Consider the following 18,955-nt stretch of genomic DNA (forward strand, 5'->3'; position numbering starts at 1 on the left):
TACCAGTACACGAATTACTCCGCGTATCGTATTATTTCAAGTTTTTAACATAATTCCAGTTTTCGCATTTGCCCGGCTTCTCTGATCCGTCTTCTCGCGCGTTTAAGTCGATCGTGTACAGGTATCGATGCATGTACGTACAAGCGGAGGTACGTCGTGCGTATACACGTACTTGTATTTATACTGGTTGACACACTGATTCGCATACTTGTGCGTACGTAACTAGAGTTCGAGAATAGAGGTACATACATACGTACAGGTCGATAGTCGATAGTTGTACGTGATTTTTGGGTTGAGAACTGAAGGGGAAAGGGAAAAGGGGGCTCGGAAAAGCGAAGCGCAAACCTATATAGTTGACCCGTGGAGCGGATCCCTTGCGAGTAAATCGAAGAGATACTTACCGTTGAGTTTGGTTGTATGGATCCCCACTACAGGGCGATAGTTTCGAATCCCTGCAGGGGGCCCGCATCCCCCACCAACGCAACTGGATACGAGTCCTCGTGGTTTTCGACCAACGAGACCAAGGAATACGAAGCCCGCCTTCGCACCCTCGCCGGAAGTATCCACCACCCTGAATATAAGAGCCACACTTCATCCCCACCAAGTCTCGCGGCCCGCCGCGTCTCGTCGCGTCGCGACTCGTCGTGTAACCCGTTCAACTGTCCACCGTCTTTCTCGGCTCTTTCCTCTCCATTACGTTCGTCCCTGCTTCTCTTTGTGCCGCGGCCCCACTACGTCCAGGGACTGCCGGGGGCAATTGGGAGGCATCCGGGGGACCATTTAGAGTCGCTGGGGGGCCGGTGCTCGATGAGTCACTATATAAGACGGGCAAGGACAAGAAGGTGTATGTTAGTACACACTCAATCTTTACGTAGCTCGTACGACTCACGACACAGCGAGCGCCGGCAAATTCGGCTGCGGCGGTGACCGACTTTTTTTCTTCCTTTCTTCTTTACTATTTCACTCACTCAACCTTCATCTCCGTCTCCGTCTCCGTCTCCGTCTCCGTCTCCGTCTCCGTCTCCGCCTCCGCCTCCGTGGTCGCCTTCCTCCTCATCTTCGTTTTTCCTCTTGCTCCACCTATTCTCCGATTCGACTTGTCTTGTTTCTACATTCAACATCGTTACCCACCGACTGATAATCAACCTATCGGATTACGCGTCAGTTCTGTCCTAGTTACTTGTCCATCCAATCGGATTCCCAACTGTTTATTTACTTTGTTCACCCAGTGCATTCCTTTACAAAAGTCTTCACCTTCGCCTTCTTCGGATCAAGAATTATTCTTTGCTTCTCTTCTCCAACTCTCGTTGTCCGTTGATTATTTCTTTGGCTCCGTACACGCCGCCATCTCGCATCGGAGAGACCGGTCTTGTTACTCCGAATCTTGCTGAAATCGTCAAATAACTGGATACGAACAATTTCGATGATCTTTTAACGAGTAACTGTAACTGTAACTGCGATTTCTTGTTTTTCTTTTCGCTTTCTCGCGGTATTACGATCTAAAAGCTCGATCGTCGTTGACACACCTGTAGTCACGAATCGCGGAAGCGTCGTGCCGAAAAGCGACTCGCACTCGTGTCCAAACGAATCCGAGTTAGGCAAAATCGGACGGAAGTGTCGTCCGTTTCCTCGGCAAGAGCTGAAATAACGTAAAGAACGGACCGAGAAAGGGAGCTTAGGAGGGAATCTCCGAGGAAACAGAGTGAATGGACGGAGAGAAGTGAAGAGACGGAGCTGGAGGAAATATAGGAATAGAAGAAGAGAGGAAAGGGGACACAGAAGCAAGAGTAACGAGTAATTGGAATCAGAGATGAGCGCTGGCCAAAATAGGTGGGACATTGGCATTCGACGCGCTCGATGATAGTCAGCCGAAAATCCGATGAATCGATAATCTCACCGAAGGAGAGCAGCTTGAAAATATTACAAATCAGAGAATTCGGCAACGTATCGAATCCAACATTTATTACGGCTGATTGACACGATGCTAGTAGAACACGCGGCTCTGTGGACTTGGCAAGCGATGGGTGGTACAAGAATCGAGGTACTCTGTACCTTTCTCGTGTTTGTCGGTGTACTATTGACGGCACGATGCTTACAATGGATTCAATACGTGCGTTCCTTACCACCAGGACCTTGGGGCGTACCTGTATTTGGTTATCTGCCATTTTTGAAAGGTGACGTTCATCTTCAATACGGTGAACTCGCGAAAAAGTACGGCCCTATGTTCAGTGCTCGTTTAGGAACGCAACTCGTAGTCGTCCTTAGCGATCATCGCACTATACGTGACACGTTTCGCCGAGAAGAATTTACTGGAAGACCGCATACAGAGTTCATCAACATTCTTGGTGGATACGGTAAGTGTGCAATGGACTATTAACCTTTCTTCGCGTTGCTAATCTTTTTCATAATTATCATTATCGAGACAATAGGGATTTCGCACCATTTCGCAGACCTCGCACTTTTGCCTTCTGTTGTGCGTTCAATACAGATACCGAAGGTTAAAACTGTGGCCTTTCTCTTTTTATCTCAACCTGTTTCTCTCTCTCCCCCCTACTCTCTCTCTCTCTTTCTCTCTCTCTCTCTCTCTCTGTTCGCCTCCTCCTTACACGCTTACGCGTTCTTTTAGTTTTCCCTACTTCCTGCTGCTTTTGCTTTTCCTATCTCAGATTTTCCGCATCGCCAACCTTTTTCGATTCCATAATTGTTTGTTCATCTGTAGCGGCGCTTAAAGGTTCAGCAGAATCTGGTTGCACGTTCCTTTTTTCAATTCGAAGAATGGTAGAATCCTATTTTTCTCTCGTAGGTATTATCAACACCGAGGGTGCTATGTGGAAAGAGCAAAGAAAATTTCTTCACGATAAGCTCAGGAGCTTCAGCATGACCTATGTGGGTGGTGGAAAGAAAATTATGGAATCGAGAATCATGGTGAGCGCATCCCTCGTCTTCTAAACCTTGTCTTCTAAACTCTTTTTCTCTCGTCGGTTTTCGGGTTCATTGCTATTACTTTACCAATTTCTACTTATCGATGTTCGGATAGTAACACGGAATCGTTTCAACTTGCAGCGCGAGGTTAAAACTTTACTTCGAGGTTTCGCGTTAAAACGAGGTGCACCGACGGATGTCTCGGCCTCTCTCGGAATGTCAGTCAGCAACGTAATCTGTTCGATTATAATGGGAGTACGTTTCCAACACGGCGACACTAGGTTCAGTAGATTCATGCACTTGATCGAGGAAGGCTTTAAACTGTTTGGGAGCATGGCGGCAGTCAATTTTATTCCTACGATGCGTTACCTACCTTGTCTGCAAAAGATACGGAACAAATTATCCGAAAATCGTGCGGAAATGGCAGACTTTTTCCAAGAGGCAGTCGATCAACACCGCGCGACTTTTCGCGAGGGCACCGTTCGGGACTTGGTCGACACGTACTTGCTCGAGATTGAAAAAGCAAAAGGAGAAGGTCGAGCGGCGATGCTCTTTCAAGGAAAAAATCACGGTGAGTGTTCTGGATGGAATGGATCTTGCTAACGCTTCGCGATTCCTATCTATTCTTCTCGTTTCCGAGCAGATCGACAAATGCAACAAATTCTTGGAGACTTGTTCTCTGCTGGTATGGAGACGGTGAAAAATACACTAGAGTGGGCGATCATTTTGATGCTGCATCATCCGGAAGCGGCAACTGCTGTACGGGAGGAATTGGATCAGGTGGTAGGCAGTTCTAGAATGCCTGCTTTGGAGGATCTGCCTTTCCTTCCAATCACAGAGGCGACGATACTCGAGGTGCTCCGAAGATCAAGCGTGGTACCATTAGGAACTACTCATGCAACTACTCGGTAACTATCTTGTTCTTCATATTTCCTTCGTACCATACATCTCATATGTTTGCTTAAACTATTGCAACGAATATTTCGCATGGGCGATCGATAACGAATTTTCGGCCCTCGTTGCTTGACGAATGTACGTAGCGATTATGTGCGAAAACTAAAAGCTAGTCTAAAACTAAAATTAGGTGGGAAAACTAAAAGAATTGGGAACTAGAAGAAGAAGAACAACAACAAGAACAAGAAGAGCAAGAGCAAGAGCAAGAGCAAGAGCAAGAACAAGAGCAAGAGCAAGAGCAAGAGCAAGAGCAAGAGCAAGAGCAAGAGCAAGGGCAAGAGCAAGAGCAAGAGCAAGAGCAAGAGCAAGAGCAAGAGCAAGAGCAAGAGCAAGAGCAAGAGCAAGAGCAAGAGCAAGAGCAAGAGCAAGAGCAAGAGCAAGAGCAAGAGCAAGAACAAGAACGAGAACGAGAACAAGAAGAACAAGTCCTTTTCAACTTATCGAACGCAGGAGAAAGACATTGAATTACGAAGGGAAATAGGAGAGAAGAATAAGAAATGGAAAATACAGGGAAAACGGGGAAAACGGGGAAAACAGGGAAAAGACGGAAAAGAGAGAAGAAAAGTAGGAGAGAAAGAGAGGAGACAGAGGGGCGCGGGGGAGAGGGCAAAGAGATGGGACAAAGAGGGGGTAAAGAGGGGACACAGAGGGGAGAAAGAGGGGAGAAAGAGGGGACAAAGATGGGACAGAGGGTGGAGGGGAGGGGTTGGCGGGGGGAGAGGGAGAGGGAACGGGACAGAAAAGGAAAGTAAGATTAACGAATTCGAAAATCGTACAATTGATTCCAGGGACGTGACGTTAGATGGTTATACAATACCGGCTGGATCGCAAGTTGTACCCTTGCTGCACGCCGTACACATGGATTCGAAACTTTGGGAGGCGCCCGAGGAGTTTCGACCGAGTCGATTTCTCTCGGCCGAAGGTAAAGTCCAGAAACCGGAATACTTTATGCCTTTCGGTGTCGGTAGACGTATGTGCCTTGGTGATGTGTTGGCGCGTATGGAATTGTTTCTGTTCTTTAGTTCGTTAATGCACACTTTTGAATTGAGATCCCCGGACAGCGCGTCGTTACCGAGTTTGCGCGGTAATGCCGGCATCACCGTTACACCCGATCCTTTTCACGTTTGTCTGGTGCCGAGAAATCTTGAACTAATCGAAGACCCGAGCAACGATCTGATTTCCCCTGGTACCGTTTTACGGAACATTGGCAGTCATTGAAAACTCGTCGTTCTTTTGAACGCTCCACAACGATCTACGGAGCACGGTAGCTGTTCCTAACCCGAATTCAATCTCGACCGCGATCCCTACCTCGATCCCGATCCCATCCTAACATATTTGCTTGAGTAGAATGCGAAAATTCAAATTGTATCAGAATGAAACGATACCACTTTTCACTGCATCCTAAACAACTTTACGAAACATGAAACAAGTGGCTGCGCACTCCTCTCCTACTCGATGTATCGTCTCTATAATTGTTCGCATGATTCTCTGAAAAAGTCATTTGCCTTTGAGTGCCTCGTTTGTTTTCGAGTCGTAATTCCGATGTAGAAATGTTGGACGTTTCATCTGACACTTACTATTATTATTTATTCGCGTTTAGTCATTTACCATTGTCGTGTACTTAAAGAATTCTTCAAACCAGATGTTGGATCGAATGTTTGTATGTTGCTAGATTCGCACACTGCTCGACATTCATGTAACTTTCGTTTTACCGGGTTGGTAAGTATAATCGGTAACAATGATTTTTGCAAAAATCACGAACGTCGCGCAGTGTTCGACGCAAGAAAGGCCGAGAGTTGTAAATAGCATGACCGAAACCAGTAGGAATACTAATAATTACCACAATAATGGTAACAATAATAACAGCAACAATTTTGTAAAAGCAGTAATGAGAAAAACAATAGGTATACAGTAGAAGCAACTCGAATAATACTAGTACTAGTAGCAGCGGCAACAGCAGCAACGACAGAAGAAGAAGGAGAAAGTAGCAATAGAATATTTAGTAGTAGAATCCGTAATAGCGTCGGCGATGACGACGACGACTACGACGACTACGACTACGACTACGACTACGACTACGACTACGACTACGACTACGACTACGACTACGACTACGACTACGACTACGACTACGACTACGACTACGACTACGACTACGACTACGACTACGACTACGACTACGACTACGACTACGACTACGACTACGACTACGACTACGACTACGACTACGACTACGACTACGACTACGACTACGACTACGACTACGACTACGACTACGACTACGACTACGACTACGACTACGACTACGACTACGACTACGACTACGACTACGACTACGACTACGACTACGACTACGACTACGACTACGACTACGACTACGACTACGACTACGACTACGACTACGACTACGACTACGACTACGACTACGACTACGACTACGACTACGACTACGACTACGACTACGACTACGACTACGACTACGACTACGATGACGACGACGACGATGACATGGTAAAAGCAGCAAAGATAATGTATCGATTACAATAGTAAAGAAAAATTGTTACGTGTATATCAGTTAGTAAGCGAGAAGGATCACGACGACCGATGGAAATACGATTTTGCCTTCTTCTTCGAGTTTTCTTTCGTTCACCGTGTAAAAATTTGTATAGGTTCAAATTGGAGTAAGTTAGATCGTAGGGTTGTGTGTCTCGACCGAAGGCACAACATTGAATCTCGTGAAAACGATAGAACGAGATTGTTACAGCATGACTATGTACGCGTATAGTCATGTGGCGAACGAAATTCAGAACTTGTATCTCATTCGATGATCCGTTAAACGCGGACAAAAATTAAGGCTGTGAATCACGAATTTAGGACGCAGGATTTTCGAGATCCGTGTGATATCGCGATTGTAAAATCATATCCAAAGACTTTGTAATGCGAATAGTGGAACGCTGACGAAGCTTCGACAAGATATAAGCCTTACTTTTTCTATTATATTGCATTTCCCTTCCACGCTTCTCACTCGAAGAATTTCCAATTGCAACGAGAAATAAGCATCTTGTCAATGTTTCGACCATGTTCCCTATTAAGGAAGTTAAGCGTGTGTATCAATATTATTTAATGTTGTTCTCTTTTCTTACGATTAAAGCTGTTGTTTCTCGATTTGAGCGTATTTACATCCTTTTTCCGACACGCCCTTTCCCAACCACATAAACGGAGCGTGTTTGGAAAAATACCCCCGTGCGAAACCGACTGCTTCGACGCTTCGACGCTTCGACCACCCTTCGACGCTTCGATGCTTCGACGCTTCAACGGACCCGGTAAGAACCCAGCTACATTCGGACAAGGCGCAACGATAACTTGGCACGGCTCGACGAAACGACACAGTTGCGTAAGCTCGATTCGCCTGACTCTTCCCGCACCAATCACATGCTTTCTTCGTACATACGAAGTATCGTACATACTGCCTGTTTCACTTGTTTCATCAATACCGGGGACCAACCCGACCGTGTTCCGATTTGCCTATACAGGATTATCCGACTTGAACAAATGACCAAAGTACAGTGACCGACTAGACGATTCGTAATACTACTATCATTTTCAACGTCACCGTGTTTCTCGAATCGATAGAAAATCAGTAGTACATGGTAGCAACGTGAACCGAATGTGGGAAAGTAGGAATCACGTATCTGGAAAGATTTTGTTAGCGAGCAAAGGGAACGGAAAGAGAAGGAGGTCAATTTGCCTCCAACTACAATAATATAAACAGTCGCAGAATAGATGAAATGAGAAAATATTGTATATTGATAATACCTGTGAATACCGTTGATGATTTGAAGTTACGCGGTACATCATTTTATCAAAGGAACAAAACACATACAAATACGAGTACGAGAGTACGAGTATGAAACACATAGCGAAACACATAAACGATTATCGACGTCTCCTAACGAACATCAACCGATGAGGTTTTGGAACTAGCGTGATGCCGGAATCGCCTTCGAGATCAACGGTTTCGTCCAACGGTACCGATATATCGAACGATCGTAGAATTCTCCCAGCGAAAAGAAATAATATCATTCTGGCTAATTCCTCGCCAACGCACACGCGTTTCCCTGTAAAAGAACGACAAGCAACGAGAGAGAATGCGTGCCACGAACAACTCGGTCCTTCGCTCGGAAAGGAACAAGGAAAAGAAAATTGAAAATAATTACCGCTCTGAAACGGAAGAAACGATTCCGGTTTAAAGAAACTCCCATCCTCCGCCAGAAATCTGTCGGGCCGATATTCGAGAGGATCGCGCCAGTAAATGGGATCGGTATGAATAGCCCACTGCATCGGTACAATCATCGCGCCCCTCGGCACGTCGTATTCGCCTATCCGTGTATCCTGAGACGCGGAATTTTCCGTAGAAAAACACACATCAACTTATTCCCGTTTCATGCACGAGCGTCCGATTGTTCGTTACCTCCAACGTTCCATGAGGAATGCCCAAAGGAGTGACGCTTCGAAGTCGTTGCACTTCGGCCAAGGCAGCTTCGAGGCGCGGCATCGAGGCTCTATCCGCTAAATGCAACCCTTCCCTTTCGTTCGAACAACTCCGATCTATTTCCAGCTGGAGTTTCTTCTAAAAATCTCTCTCTGTTACTCGAAGATGCGCGACACGCGAGCACATACGAGCACGTGTACGTAGCTGGATAGGAGCATATTAGATAGAAGCATACCTGCTCTTCCGGATAGACAGCCATGAAGAGAATAAACCAGCGCAAAGTTGTCAAGGTAGTGTCGGTTCCAGCACCAAACAGGTCAGCCAACAAATGATACAGTTGAGGTTCCGTGTAATAACTAGTCTCCGTAGTATTCTCCCTTCTCATCTGTTCCTCGAACGCAGTCAAAAAGTTTTCAGTTTCCGAAGGTGTTGTCGTAACGCTTCGACTACGATATTCTTCAAGTATGCCGCGATATATTCGATGAGTCCTCTCCTTCCCATCCATAATGGACCGTATCGTTTCGCCGTATCGCGGTAAGAATCTACCAAACGATATCTAATAGCCTGACAAATTGTAGGAGCAAGTCTCGAAGAAACCAGAAGGGTACGGATACCTGAGAAGAGGTAGAAAATTTAATGGTCCAGCGACACCTATATGCTTCACTCCCTCTTCCTGTAAATGCCTCAACCACTTCCAAACTTGATCGTTTTCCTCGTACGTTTTCCCAAAGACGATACTGTTCACAAGATTGCCCATACAGTGATGAAGCGTATCCATCGGATCGAACGGTCCGTTCATCGAACGCTCTTCGAGTTTCTATAAACGTCAGATAAAACATATTCTTTGTGTCGAAAAGGCATCGGACGCCTCGCGATCTATCGTATCTTTTTCCGTTGTTACTACAACAGTTGCTAGTTGCTAGTTGCTAGTTGCTAGTTGCTAGTTGCTAGTTGCTAGTTACTAGACAATTAAATGAATAGTATTCGAACGACTGGTCTTGGTTAGGTCGTCGAAAAGTTGATAAAAATAATAAACACGTTGAAAATACCAATACACATTCGTCCACGGCATTCAAGATTCTTCCCTCCATTTTGTCACGTTTCAAACCATCGTGTTTCACCATACCGAAATTTCTCAAGCAGCTGCTAACGAATTTCCTTTGATCTCTCCAACGATCTCCCTCGGCGCAAACGAGCCCTGCGCAAACAAACATCGAAAGAAAACGAAGAATCAGATTGGCCAAGTGCGCTAATACGGAGAGTTTGTTAAGTGGAGCAACGGTGTACGATATGCACAGCGCGTCGGTAGGCATATTATATTCGAATCTTTGGTTCTTTCGAATATTTCCTCGAATGCTTGCTCGCATATCAAAGAAGATTCTAGTAGAAACTGTTCTACCGCAAACTGTCTAGGTGCGATATCGCACGCTGCGTAGGTATGCACGTTTCTAAAAGCTGACTGAACAAAATTGCCTACGCGGGAAAAGATGAGTACGAGGAAAAGGAACGCGATACGCTTCGCACAAGTGGAAGAATAAATGTGGCCGCTACTCTTACCGTATCCTTGCATAATTCCGTGCGTAAGATACAATGGTGCCCTGCCGGTACACGCATCCTGCGCGAAAGTCTGCTTTATTAGTCGAGGATCCGAGAGGAGGACAGTATAAACGGAACCCATGCGAACTCCACAGACGGGGCCATATCTCCTGACCAGTTCTGTCAGAGATACGTGAGGTTTCTTCGCGTCGATCCATGGAAGATAGCCAACGATTGGAAGTTGCCAAGGGCCAGGAGGTAGACGACGCACCCTCCTCCTCCGACTTCTATCGAAAAGGTACGCGAGGAAAAGGAGAGATACGAAAAACGTTGCGTAAACAAGATTCATCGCAACCACTTGCGCTTCGCTCGGACAAAACGTTCCGGACGGAAGATGAGATTCACGGTCTGCTTCGGTCTACTCCGACCACGTTCCAACTGAAACCAGCCAAAGACAGTGTGTACTCCCGAATGAAAAAATTTAAGCGGGCCGTCCTACCAACGCGAATCCAGGTGTCGATCCGTTGCGCGTCACATCCACTGAAGCACGGATAAGAGTTCTAACAGCGTGCGCGTATTCAGCAGCACGTGTTCTGCTGTTAGCCCGTTTAGCTGTTTGTTCATGCGCAGAATGTTGCACGGCGCGTGGCGAGACACGTATTTTTCACCTTTTCACCTGTAATCGTAACCGATTCGATCTCCTACCGTGTGTTCTGCAATGTATTCGGAATTCTGTACTCTGTATTCCGTATTTCGTATCGTTGGAAACTTGCGTCTAGTATTTTCTCGTAATTTTTCAGATGGCAAGTAAAAATTCATTGGAAACTTACCGCGTACACTGATATTATCTAACAGACGAAAAACTATCTTCCGATTTGGGTAAGAACCACGGTCTGACTGCCGACCGACTCGAAACTCGGTACGGTTTTGATTCTCCGGCGCCAACGGATGTCGCGAAGAAATCTTTTTTGACTATCAAATCATCGACCGAGTCTGTTTTACATTTATATACGATTCCGATTGCTTAACATTTATATATTCTACGTTCGATGCATGCACACTTGCGATCGTTATTACATTATCTCCGAAACATTTTCTTTGTGGAGTCTCGCGATACTCGAGAGAATACTTCTTAACTTGAATGGAAACGTTGCCGAGCGTCGAAACCTACCAAACTACTACCAGCCTCAGAGATCGCCGTCTCTTGGATACCTGATGCCTACCCGTCATTCCTCTGTTGCAGACTCAGGCGTTCCCCGATACCTGCTCTCGAATGCCCTTCGTTCGTTTTCACTTTTCGATGCATCTATGTATGCCTCTCTCACTCTCATCCTCAGCCGCTCATCGTCCCTCCTTTTCTTCTCTCTCGCTTTCTCTCTCCCGCAACCTCTGACCCTCGCACTCCAAAATCAGATTTGTACGTCTCGCATGTGTTATCGACAAACTACGCATAGTATACAGTCTACACATCTGGTTACGTATACCATCGTTAATGTTTCGAGTAGAGGCAATAACAAATGCGAAACAACAAGTGCCCGAAACAAGTGCTGGAAATATACAGCGAGATCTTGTAAGGAATCAAGTAATTTGTTGGTAGAACATTGAAAATCCGAGCGAATAATTTCCCATAAATACGACTCAACGAGTTGACAATGAATGAGTCGGTTGTTCGGTACGCGCGTCGTTCGCGTACTCGTTCAGATATTCAAACTATTTCTCGCACGTACGTGGAAAGTGCGACGAGGGCAATGCACCGAACACCACATATGGAATCCCAGGACGCCGGGATACCACTCGAAGGGTACCAACCCCAATCCTGCCGTGATACGTCTCCTTCCTTTTTCGGGCAAGCAGGGCTGTGTAATGGACATTCGAAACGAGACCAGAATAATATCGTAAATTCTCCTGTTTCTTTTGCGAAATATTTAATCGATTTCTCACCGCCCTCTCCCATCCGATTTCCGAATGTTTCTCCGCGAAACGCAATTCTCGTTGAAACTCGTCTACGCTACCCAACATCCTCTCGTACCGATGAATGAACCAACTTATCGGCTCTCACGGTAAATCCGTCCCTGTGAAATGCCGCGCAAGCTCCCGCGGTAATGAAATTATTTTTCATTCGACCTAAGGACGACTGCTTTGGGTTCGATGAAACGAATTTTTCTCCAAGGACCGCCGCTTCGCAGCACTCGAGACGCCACGCGAGTTATTCACCGGTAACGATAACCTTCTGTCGATCTCCTTTCAAGTATAACGAACTCTGCGGTGCGCCGATCGTCACGGACAAACGGTGCGACTTCTCGCGATCCTTCACCCCTTCACGCTTCGCCGCTGCATTACTACCGTCACTCATAATCTCCTTTCTTCCTCGCCTTACCAATTTACCACGACAAGTTTTTCAATTCAATTACACACTTTACATAGCTTTTTTCTTCCGCTTTATTTTCTCTCGCCGCTACACTCGGCCGTTTTTACAACATTTGAACGAACAAAACGACCTGTTTGAAACATCCACGGATAATATAAATCGGCCGCGGCGTTAGTTTCGATCCGCAAATATTAAATTGTCAGCGGATGTAAGGTCGAACGCGATTCTTTCGCGAAGGAGAAATCATGCTAGATGGCTGGAATGATTTATTTTCCATAGCTTGTGTTCTCTGTAATGTTTACCCCGAGTAAATGGACGGCAACCTACAGGGCAACGATCGGCTCGGGTCGTTGGCTGAATCCAGTTATCAAGGCTGGAATCGTTTTCTTTGGTCGCGAAAGACCGTCGTCGTATATCCTCGACCCGAAACGCGATCAACTCGCCACGTTTAACTTCCCTGCTTTTCTTCTCCTCGGGTTCACGCGACGCGAACGGAAATTTCAGTCTCGATCGTTCATTTTACATTCAACGAATAAATCTCCTCTTTCCCATACACAGCGTACAGAAGCTCTATTATTACGATACATTATAAGGGAACAGCGCAGAGACGACCGCGCGTCATGCGCGTACAGACACGCGCATGTGTGTAAACCTTTTCTAAACATTGAGATCGCCTTATAGACAAACATCGCGCTCGTTGGAAGATATTCTACTCGAGAAGAAATTCAGGATTCGAAAGTAAAATAAATGTATCAGAGTCTAAGGAAGGATCTCGTGTGTCGGTAATCAGGTCGACTTTAACGACGCGATCGGTTTTCTTTCTCCTTCTCAGTCTTTCTTACTTGTTACTCCTCTCTTCCCTCCACCTCACCCTACCCTTTCACACTCTGTCTCTCGACCCCCCTCACGACCCCCCTTCTCCCCCTCTCTCTCGGTTTCGTCTCTCTTCCTGTCTCTTCCTCCAATTCTGTTTCTTTTCTCGTTAGAAACAAACATCCATTAGAATTGACTTGTTCGTCGTCCAATTCGTTGTTTATTTTCATCATAGCCTTCATGTGGCCGTTGCGAGTATCGCTCTTACGAAAATTCGCAGATTCGGCGCTCGAAGCAAACGTGTTTAAGAGGCCGACGACCGCGACTTTCTCCTCTTATGCTAATTTCGTTAATATGCTATTTTCACGACTCTCATACTTTACAGGAATGTTGCTTGACCATTTGGTATGTGCTGCACGAAATGATCCAGACAAGAAATATCCTTGGCGAACAGAAATAATTAAGAAGCTGTTTACGGTGTTCACGGTGTCGCGTGAAATCGTGTTAAACGCGAATAAACACTATTCGAAACGTTGACACTTTATTGTTTCGAAGCGTCTCGAGATCAACTGAGATTCCGACTAACCGACTAACGCGTAAACGAGCTGCCACGGCGAAATAGGTCGCCTATACAAATTCAATCGGCAAAAACTTTCGAAAGAATTTCGAAGGTTCGGATCGTTTTAATTTCAACTTTGGAATCTGAAACGATCGATCGGTTGGTTTCTCCATTCGACGGGAACAAGTATTATACCGAGTGACATCGCTCGTAATACACTGCGAGGACAGAGTTCATTGCCCCGTTAAAGAAGGCGGGTGTAGTGGCCCCGACTGGCATTTCTGGGTTTATTGCCTCTCCTCAATCGCGAATAACGCTGTCGTGTTTCTTTCTCTTGCTCCGCAAGATGCGATACCTTTTTCGAATAAAATCGCCGATACGAACACCAGAATACGCTTCTCTCGTCTTCTCTCTCGCATCTTCTCGATTCTCTGTTCGCAACTATTTCACCTCTGCTTGGATTTCCGTTTGCTCGATCATTCCCTTATGGTTCGTGTAACGCTACCGACGTTCCACGAAATTCAATACACACTTTATTCTCTTTGCTTCCATTTCAGTGCCGACATTTTAAAAGAATATTTCAACGCAATCAAATTTCATCAAATTTACCGTAAAACCACTCGATTAGTCCATTTAAAGTTGAACGTTGAAACTGAACTGAAACTACAATACTAACGACCAACCGATAATTATCGATTACGGAAAGGGAGTTGGAGAACGAAAATGGCAAAGACGTCGACGACGTCGACGACGAGGAGGACAGTGACGACAGTGGTAATGTAGATGACGACGGCGGTAGTGATGTCGACAGTACCGTATATATTTACATGTGTATATGTGTACATGTATATACATATGTACATATGTACATACAATATCGAAGAGGTGCGGCGCGGTGCGAAGTAGTGTGGTACAGCGACATCCGCAACCGTGGTTATGCGGCACAAATTTTGGTGGGGATGGAGGACACTTTCACTCTCACAGGTGTATGACCGAGTCAGCAGCTTGGAAATACTCGTTACCTGAACGAACGACAGCTATAGGAAGACAGACGGAGAGCACGAGAGAAGGATGCAGCTGATAGAAGAGAACTGTACAAGAGAACACGAGGAAAACATTCGAATTTGTAAAATCTCAGCAATTCTCACAGCGATCGATCTCGTCAATTTCTGGGAGAATACAAGTTTCAATGGAACAAAGGTATTTTGCGGTTACTGAGAAGACACATGGAACGAAACAAACTGAAGACACGAGGAAACGACAACGAAAGGTACATTCGGTAGAATTGTATCGATCGTTCGGAAAACGGAAGGAATCGTCGTACATGGTCTGCCAGATAACGGCCCAGTAGTCACATAGTTGCACGTACCTGAATCAGTACGCATTGCTTTTCTTCCGACCGATTGATTTTTTCATCATCCCGAAGCCTGTCGTTTGCCTTCGTCGAATCGCTACAGTCAACAATTACAATTGACAAATTACTAATTATTTCGTGTTTTACCAAGGTATCGCGTCTTCGTGGAATTCGAGGTTTCTCCGGAACGATGTTCCAGCACAATATTACCGTAAGCATGATGCATGATTATAAAGTAATAGAAAGTAATGAAGGGAGGTAAGAAAGCGATGAGAAGAAATGCTCGTCGTACGATATGTGTGTGTGTGTGTGTGTGTGTGTGTGTGTGTGTGTGTGTGTGTGTGTGTGTGTGTGTGTGTGTGTGTGTGTGTGTGTGTGTGTGTGTGTGTGTGTGTGTGTGTGTGTGTGTGTGTGTGTGTGTGTGTGTGTGTGTGTGTGTGTGTGTGTGTGTGTGTGTGTAAAGATGGAGACAGCATTGAAATCAGAGAAAGAGACAAGAGGGTCTGGAGGAAGCTGTTCGGAGGTCACTGAACCGCGAAAGAGCATCGGTTTTTGGTCAATGTACGCACTACCGAAATACATTCTCGTCTCAAGGCTCGAGACGGTCCCGATATTTCCAACTGGTCCCAGTGGGTCAGTGGTTCATGAGGAATCAGAGGACTCGGAGGGAACATGGTGTACTTGAAAAGCATGCCCAATATTTTGCAAAAATATGAAAGCTTTCATTCGAACGTGACAACATTTCTTCGCTATTCTTCGTCGATTGTCTGTACAACTATTCCTTGCAACTTCTGTTTACTAAAATAAACGATATTCTCCAGCAAAAGACAATATTACTATCGTTTTTACGCAAATGACAGAACAATTCGTCGAATAGATATTAAAAAGAAAGGAACAAGTGGGAACCACAGACTCATCGTGCTCGTGTCCGAACTCGAACTAAGGACAGGGACTCGGACTTGGACTCCAGTTCGATACGACTCGACTCGGAACGAATCCTGAACACGAAAAAAGAGGAGGAATACGCTCGAGTTACTTTGTCTTGGTAGATGTACAATACTTGTCAAATTATAAGTAGACGTATTTCTAACAAATGTGAAATAACCATTCTTCCTGGTTGCGGTTCCAAGAGGTTCTGTTAGAATTTAGGCTACGTGGAGCTACCCGAATCTGGAACAGGTTGGTCGTTGACCCTGCTTTCAATGCTGTTTCGAATAAGACTTTTCAAGCAGAAGTTCTTTTTCGATTTATTCTTCGACAATTGTCAGTGTCGAATAACAACCGGATAGAAATCGAGCAAGTCGTTAGAGACAACGCGCAACCATCGCAAAACCAAATGAAATAACAATTCGTTCCGACTAGAATTCTCTATCGCAAATCAGTTCATTCTATTTCGATCGTTACTAATTATTTTCAATAATAATTTCACCTGCACAGTGAAACTATTTTCTAGAGATCAATCATCGTGCAGACGAACAATTGTCATTAACTTGGCAACGGTTGCACCGGGTATTCAACTTTGTGTAGCTGTAAAGCGGCGTAACGCTGACGGAAAGATAGAAAATGCACAGGAACCATAATCGAACACAGATTGTAAGAGCTACAAGAAAATGCGAAAGGTTCGAAACGACTCGGAGACGAGAGTGTGCCCGTGTACTGAATTATATGACCGACCAACGAATCATTTTGACCTACATATTCGATGCCAACACCGCGACACACCATGATCTTTATTGCCTCCAGGGTCCGAAATCGAAGATTTGTAGATACGAACGCCTCCTCGTCTTCCCTATGGCTCTATTCAATTAGAAGAAGCTGCGTACGGTCTACGTACCGAAGCACATTCTTCTTTCCTCCTTCCGAATTCCGCAACTTTCTACGAAATCCAGATTCCGATAGAACCGACTCGTATATTTTCGATTCTGAGTGGGATGATTTATCCGAAAAGAAAAGAACACTCTAAAAAGCTTTCGCGTTCTGCCACGATCACAAGCGAACCTCTAGTTCCATTCGAATAAACGTTTTATCGAGCAGTTGCAACTTACTTTGATAATACGAGTTTAACGAGTGGATGCCAACTACGAATAGATAAACTACAACTACGGATAAAAAGCCAAGTCGGTATTCACATCGCGATCCTTTTATCATGATTATTCTGTGGATTTGCATCGACGTGTCGACGCGGCTAGGAAACATAATTAACGAGAGTTTAATGAGATTAATGAGATTAACGAGATTAATGGAAAATTGACCAGCGGAAAACTCGTGTATCTGAAATATCCGAACAGATCGAATGCTAATCAACTGTTTTACGTGGAAATTGTGTTTACAGGATCGACGGAAACGGCGGTGCTCGCGATTCAGTTATCAGTAAGAAACAAGTTCTGTCGAGTGATGTTCGATAACGGGATACGCGAAATGAATGTTAAATGTTTCAAGCATGAGTATTTCCGTGAATATATAACGATTCGGTGAATATTTCACGTTTAAACGTTCGTCTTGTTCAAAGGTTCAATCAACTTGTAGCCGTAAAACGAACAAACGGCGATCTAGTTTCTCTTGTAAGCAGTTGACTTTTGCGTGAACAATGCAGCTTACAGTTGCCAGTGAAAACGACGGGTTATCGTGGCTGAGAATCTTGCCACTGGTCGCATTGCTGATACAAGTTAATAGCGGAAATTCGGAAACGATCGATCAACTGGACAAAGACGATTTGAACGAATCCGTACTGGCGTCCGTACCGGTTGTTCCACCGATACCGAAGCATCGAGGCACCTTTGCTGAAACCCACGCGCACCAAACTATCGGTAAGTATCGTGATACCGCGGGAAAACTCTGAAAATCTAATACTTGTTATTCTCGTCCGTTCGACTAACAGCAAATCGTATAGAGTCTTGGTCAAAAGACGATAGACAGAATATTTGGGAACTGAGCGGTCTGTTCGAAGGAGACATAATGCTTCTTCCGGGTGAAAAAGTCGAATCGAAGAATGGTTTAGCGAAACCTACATCTCGTTGGCCTGCTGGTATCGTGCCGTACTACATCAAGGAGGAATTCGGTAAAAGACTTTTCGAAAATGCTCAAATACTTTCGGAACAGTGAAATCGTAGAATCTTTATTTCATCCATCTGTACACACGTTCGTAGATGAAGAAGAGATCGAGTTGATCAAGGGTGCTATGGAGGAGTACCATGAGAATACGTGTTTACGCTTCCGACCGTACGAGAAAACGGATGTCGACTATATCACTATACAGGGGGAAATGTCCGGCTGTTGGTCACTGGTTGGTCGACACGATCGCGGGCAAATGGTAAATTTACAAAGACCAGGATGCGTGCAACACGGTGTTATTGTTCACGAGCTGATGCACGCACTGGGCTTTTACCATCAACAAAGCGCATCGGATCGTGACCAATGGGTCACGATAAATTGGACGAACGTAAAACCAGGTGAATTAATTATCCGCTAATTCATCTATTCATTCATTCATCCGTATACCCGTTTTCCCGTTCTACGCAGGCAAAGAACATAATTTTAACAAATACGACAATCAAACCGTTACCGACTATGGAATCAGTTACGACTACACAAGCGTGATGCACTACAGTTCTCATGCGTTTTCGAAAAACGGGGAACCGACCATTACACCAAAAGTAAGTATCTATCCCGCGATACGTTTGATTCTTTTCGGTTTCTTAATATCAATCTATTACACAGAAGAAGGGAGTGAAGCTTGGTCAACGAAAAGGACTCAGTGGGAAGGATATATTAAAGTTACAAGCAATGTATAAAGAAGAATGTCGCAACCTATCATCCGAAAACATTCCAAAACTAACGGCCGCTTACTTTCAATCTTGAGGCTATGGGATCGATTCGATTTTCAATAAAACGTGCTTCCAAACTAACGACATATTATCACACACCATACCAAACTAATGAAATAATAATCAAGACAAC

General features: G+C 45.0%; 3 protein-coding genes across 7 annotated transcripts; 2 read left to right on the plus strand and 1 right to left on the minus strand.

Moving 5' to 3' along the window:
• Window positions 1–863: 863 nt before the first annotated feature.
• On the plus strand, window positions 864–6,036 carry Cyp18a1 (Cytochrome P450 18a1). Of its 2 annotated transcripts, none has more exons than XM_076367853.1 (5): window positions 864–2,354; window positions 2,804–2,925; window positions 3,064–3,493; window positions 3,566–3,830; window positions 4,665–6,036. In XM_076367853.1, exons 1-5 carry the CDS (start codon window positions 1,982–1,984, stop codon window positions 5,092–5,094), a joined length of 1,620 nt encoding a protein of 539 aa, XP_076223968.1. In that variant the 5' UTR covers window positions 864–1,981; the 3' UTR covers window positions 5,095–6,036. The 2 variants fall into 2 exon arrangements, with proteins under 2 accessions (XP_076223968.1, XP_031847617.1); XM_031991757.2 differs by lacking the exon at window positions 4,665–6,036 and adding an exon at window positions 4,007–4,489.
• Window positions 6,037–7,630: 1,594 nt separating this feature from the next.
• Window positions 7,631–13,171, minus strand: phtm (cytochrome P450 enzyme phantom). Of its 4 annotated transcripts, none has more exons than XM_076364488.1 (8): window positions 11,632–13,171; window positions 9,926–11,348; window positions 9,418–9,566; window positions 8,983–9,185; window positions 8,604–8,910; window positions 8,348–8,506; window positions 8,094–8,268; window positions 7,631–7,994 (listed from the first exon to the last, which is right to left on the minus strand). In XM_076364488.1, exons 2-8 carry the CDS (start codon window positions 10,251–10,253, stop codon window positions 7,813–7,815), a joined length of 1,503 nt encoding a protein of 500 aa, XP_076220603.1. In that variant the 5' UTR covers window positions 10,254–11,348; window positions 11,632–13,171; the 3' UTR covers window positions 7,631–7,812. The 4 variants fall into 4 exon arrangements, with proteins under 4 accessions (XP_076220603.1, XP_031847623.1, XP_031847622.1 ...); XM_031991763.2 differs by having other exon boundaries at window positions 9,926–10,580; window positions 10,735–13,171; XM_031991762.2 differs by having other exon boundaries at window positions 9,926–10,617; window positions 10,735–13,171.
• Window positions 13,172–17,122: 3,951 nt separating this feature from the next.
• LOC116433561 (hatching enzyme 1.2) lies at window positions 17,123–18,867 on the plus strand. Its single transcript, XM_031991766.2, has 5 exons — window positions 17,123–17,805; window positions 17,877–18,056; window positions 18,145–18,447; window positions 18,518–18,651; window positions 18,716–18,867. The coding sequence occupies exons 1-5, from the start codon at window positions 17,586–17,588 to the stop codon at window positions 18,854–18,856; spliced, it is 978 nt and encodes a 325-aa protein (XP_031847626.1). The 5' UTR covers window positions 17,123–17,585; the 3' UTR covers window positions 18,857–18,867.
• The last annotated feature ends 88 nt before the right edge of the window (window positions 18,868–18,955 follow it).

The sequence above is a fragment of the Nomia melanderi genome, chromosome 1, assembly GCF_051020985.1.
Source record: "Nomia melanderi isolate GNS246 chromosome 1, iyNomMela1, whole genome shotgun sequence".
Classification (NCBI taxonomy): domain Eukaryota; kingdom Metazoa; phylum Arthropoda; class Insecta; order Hymenoptera; family Halictidae; genus Nomia; species Nomia melanderi.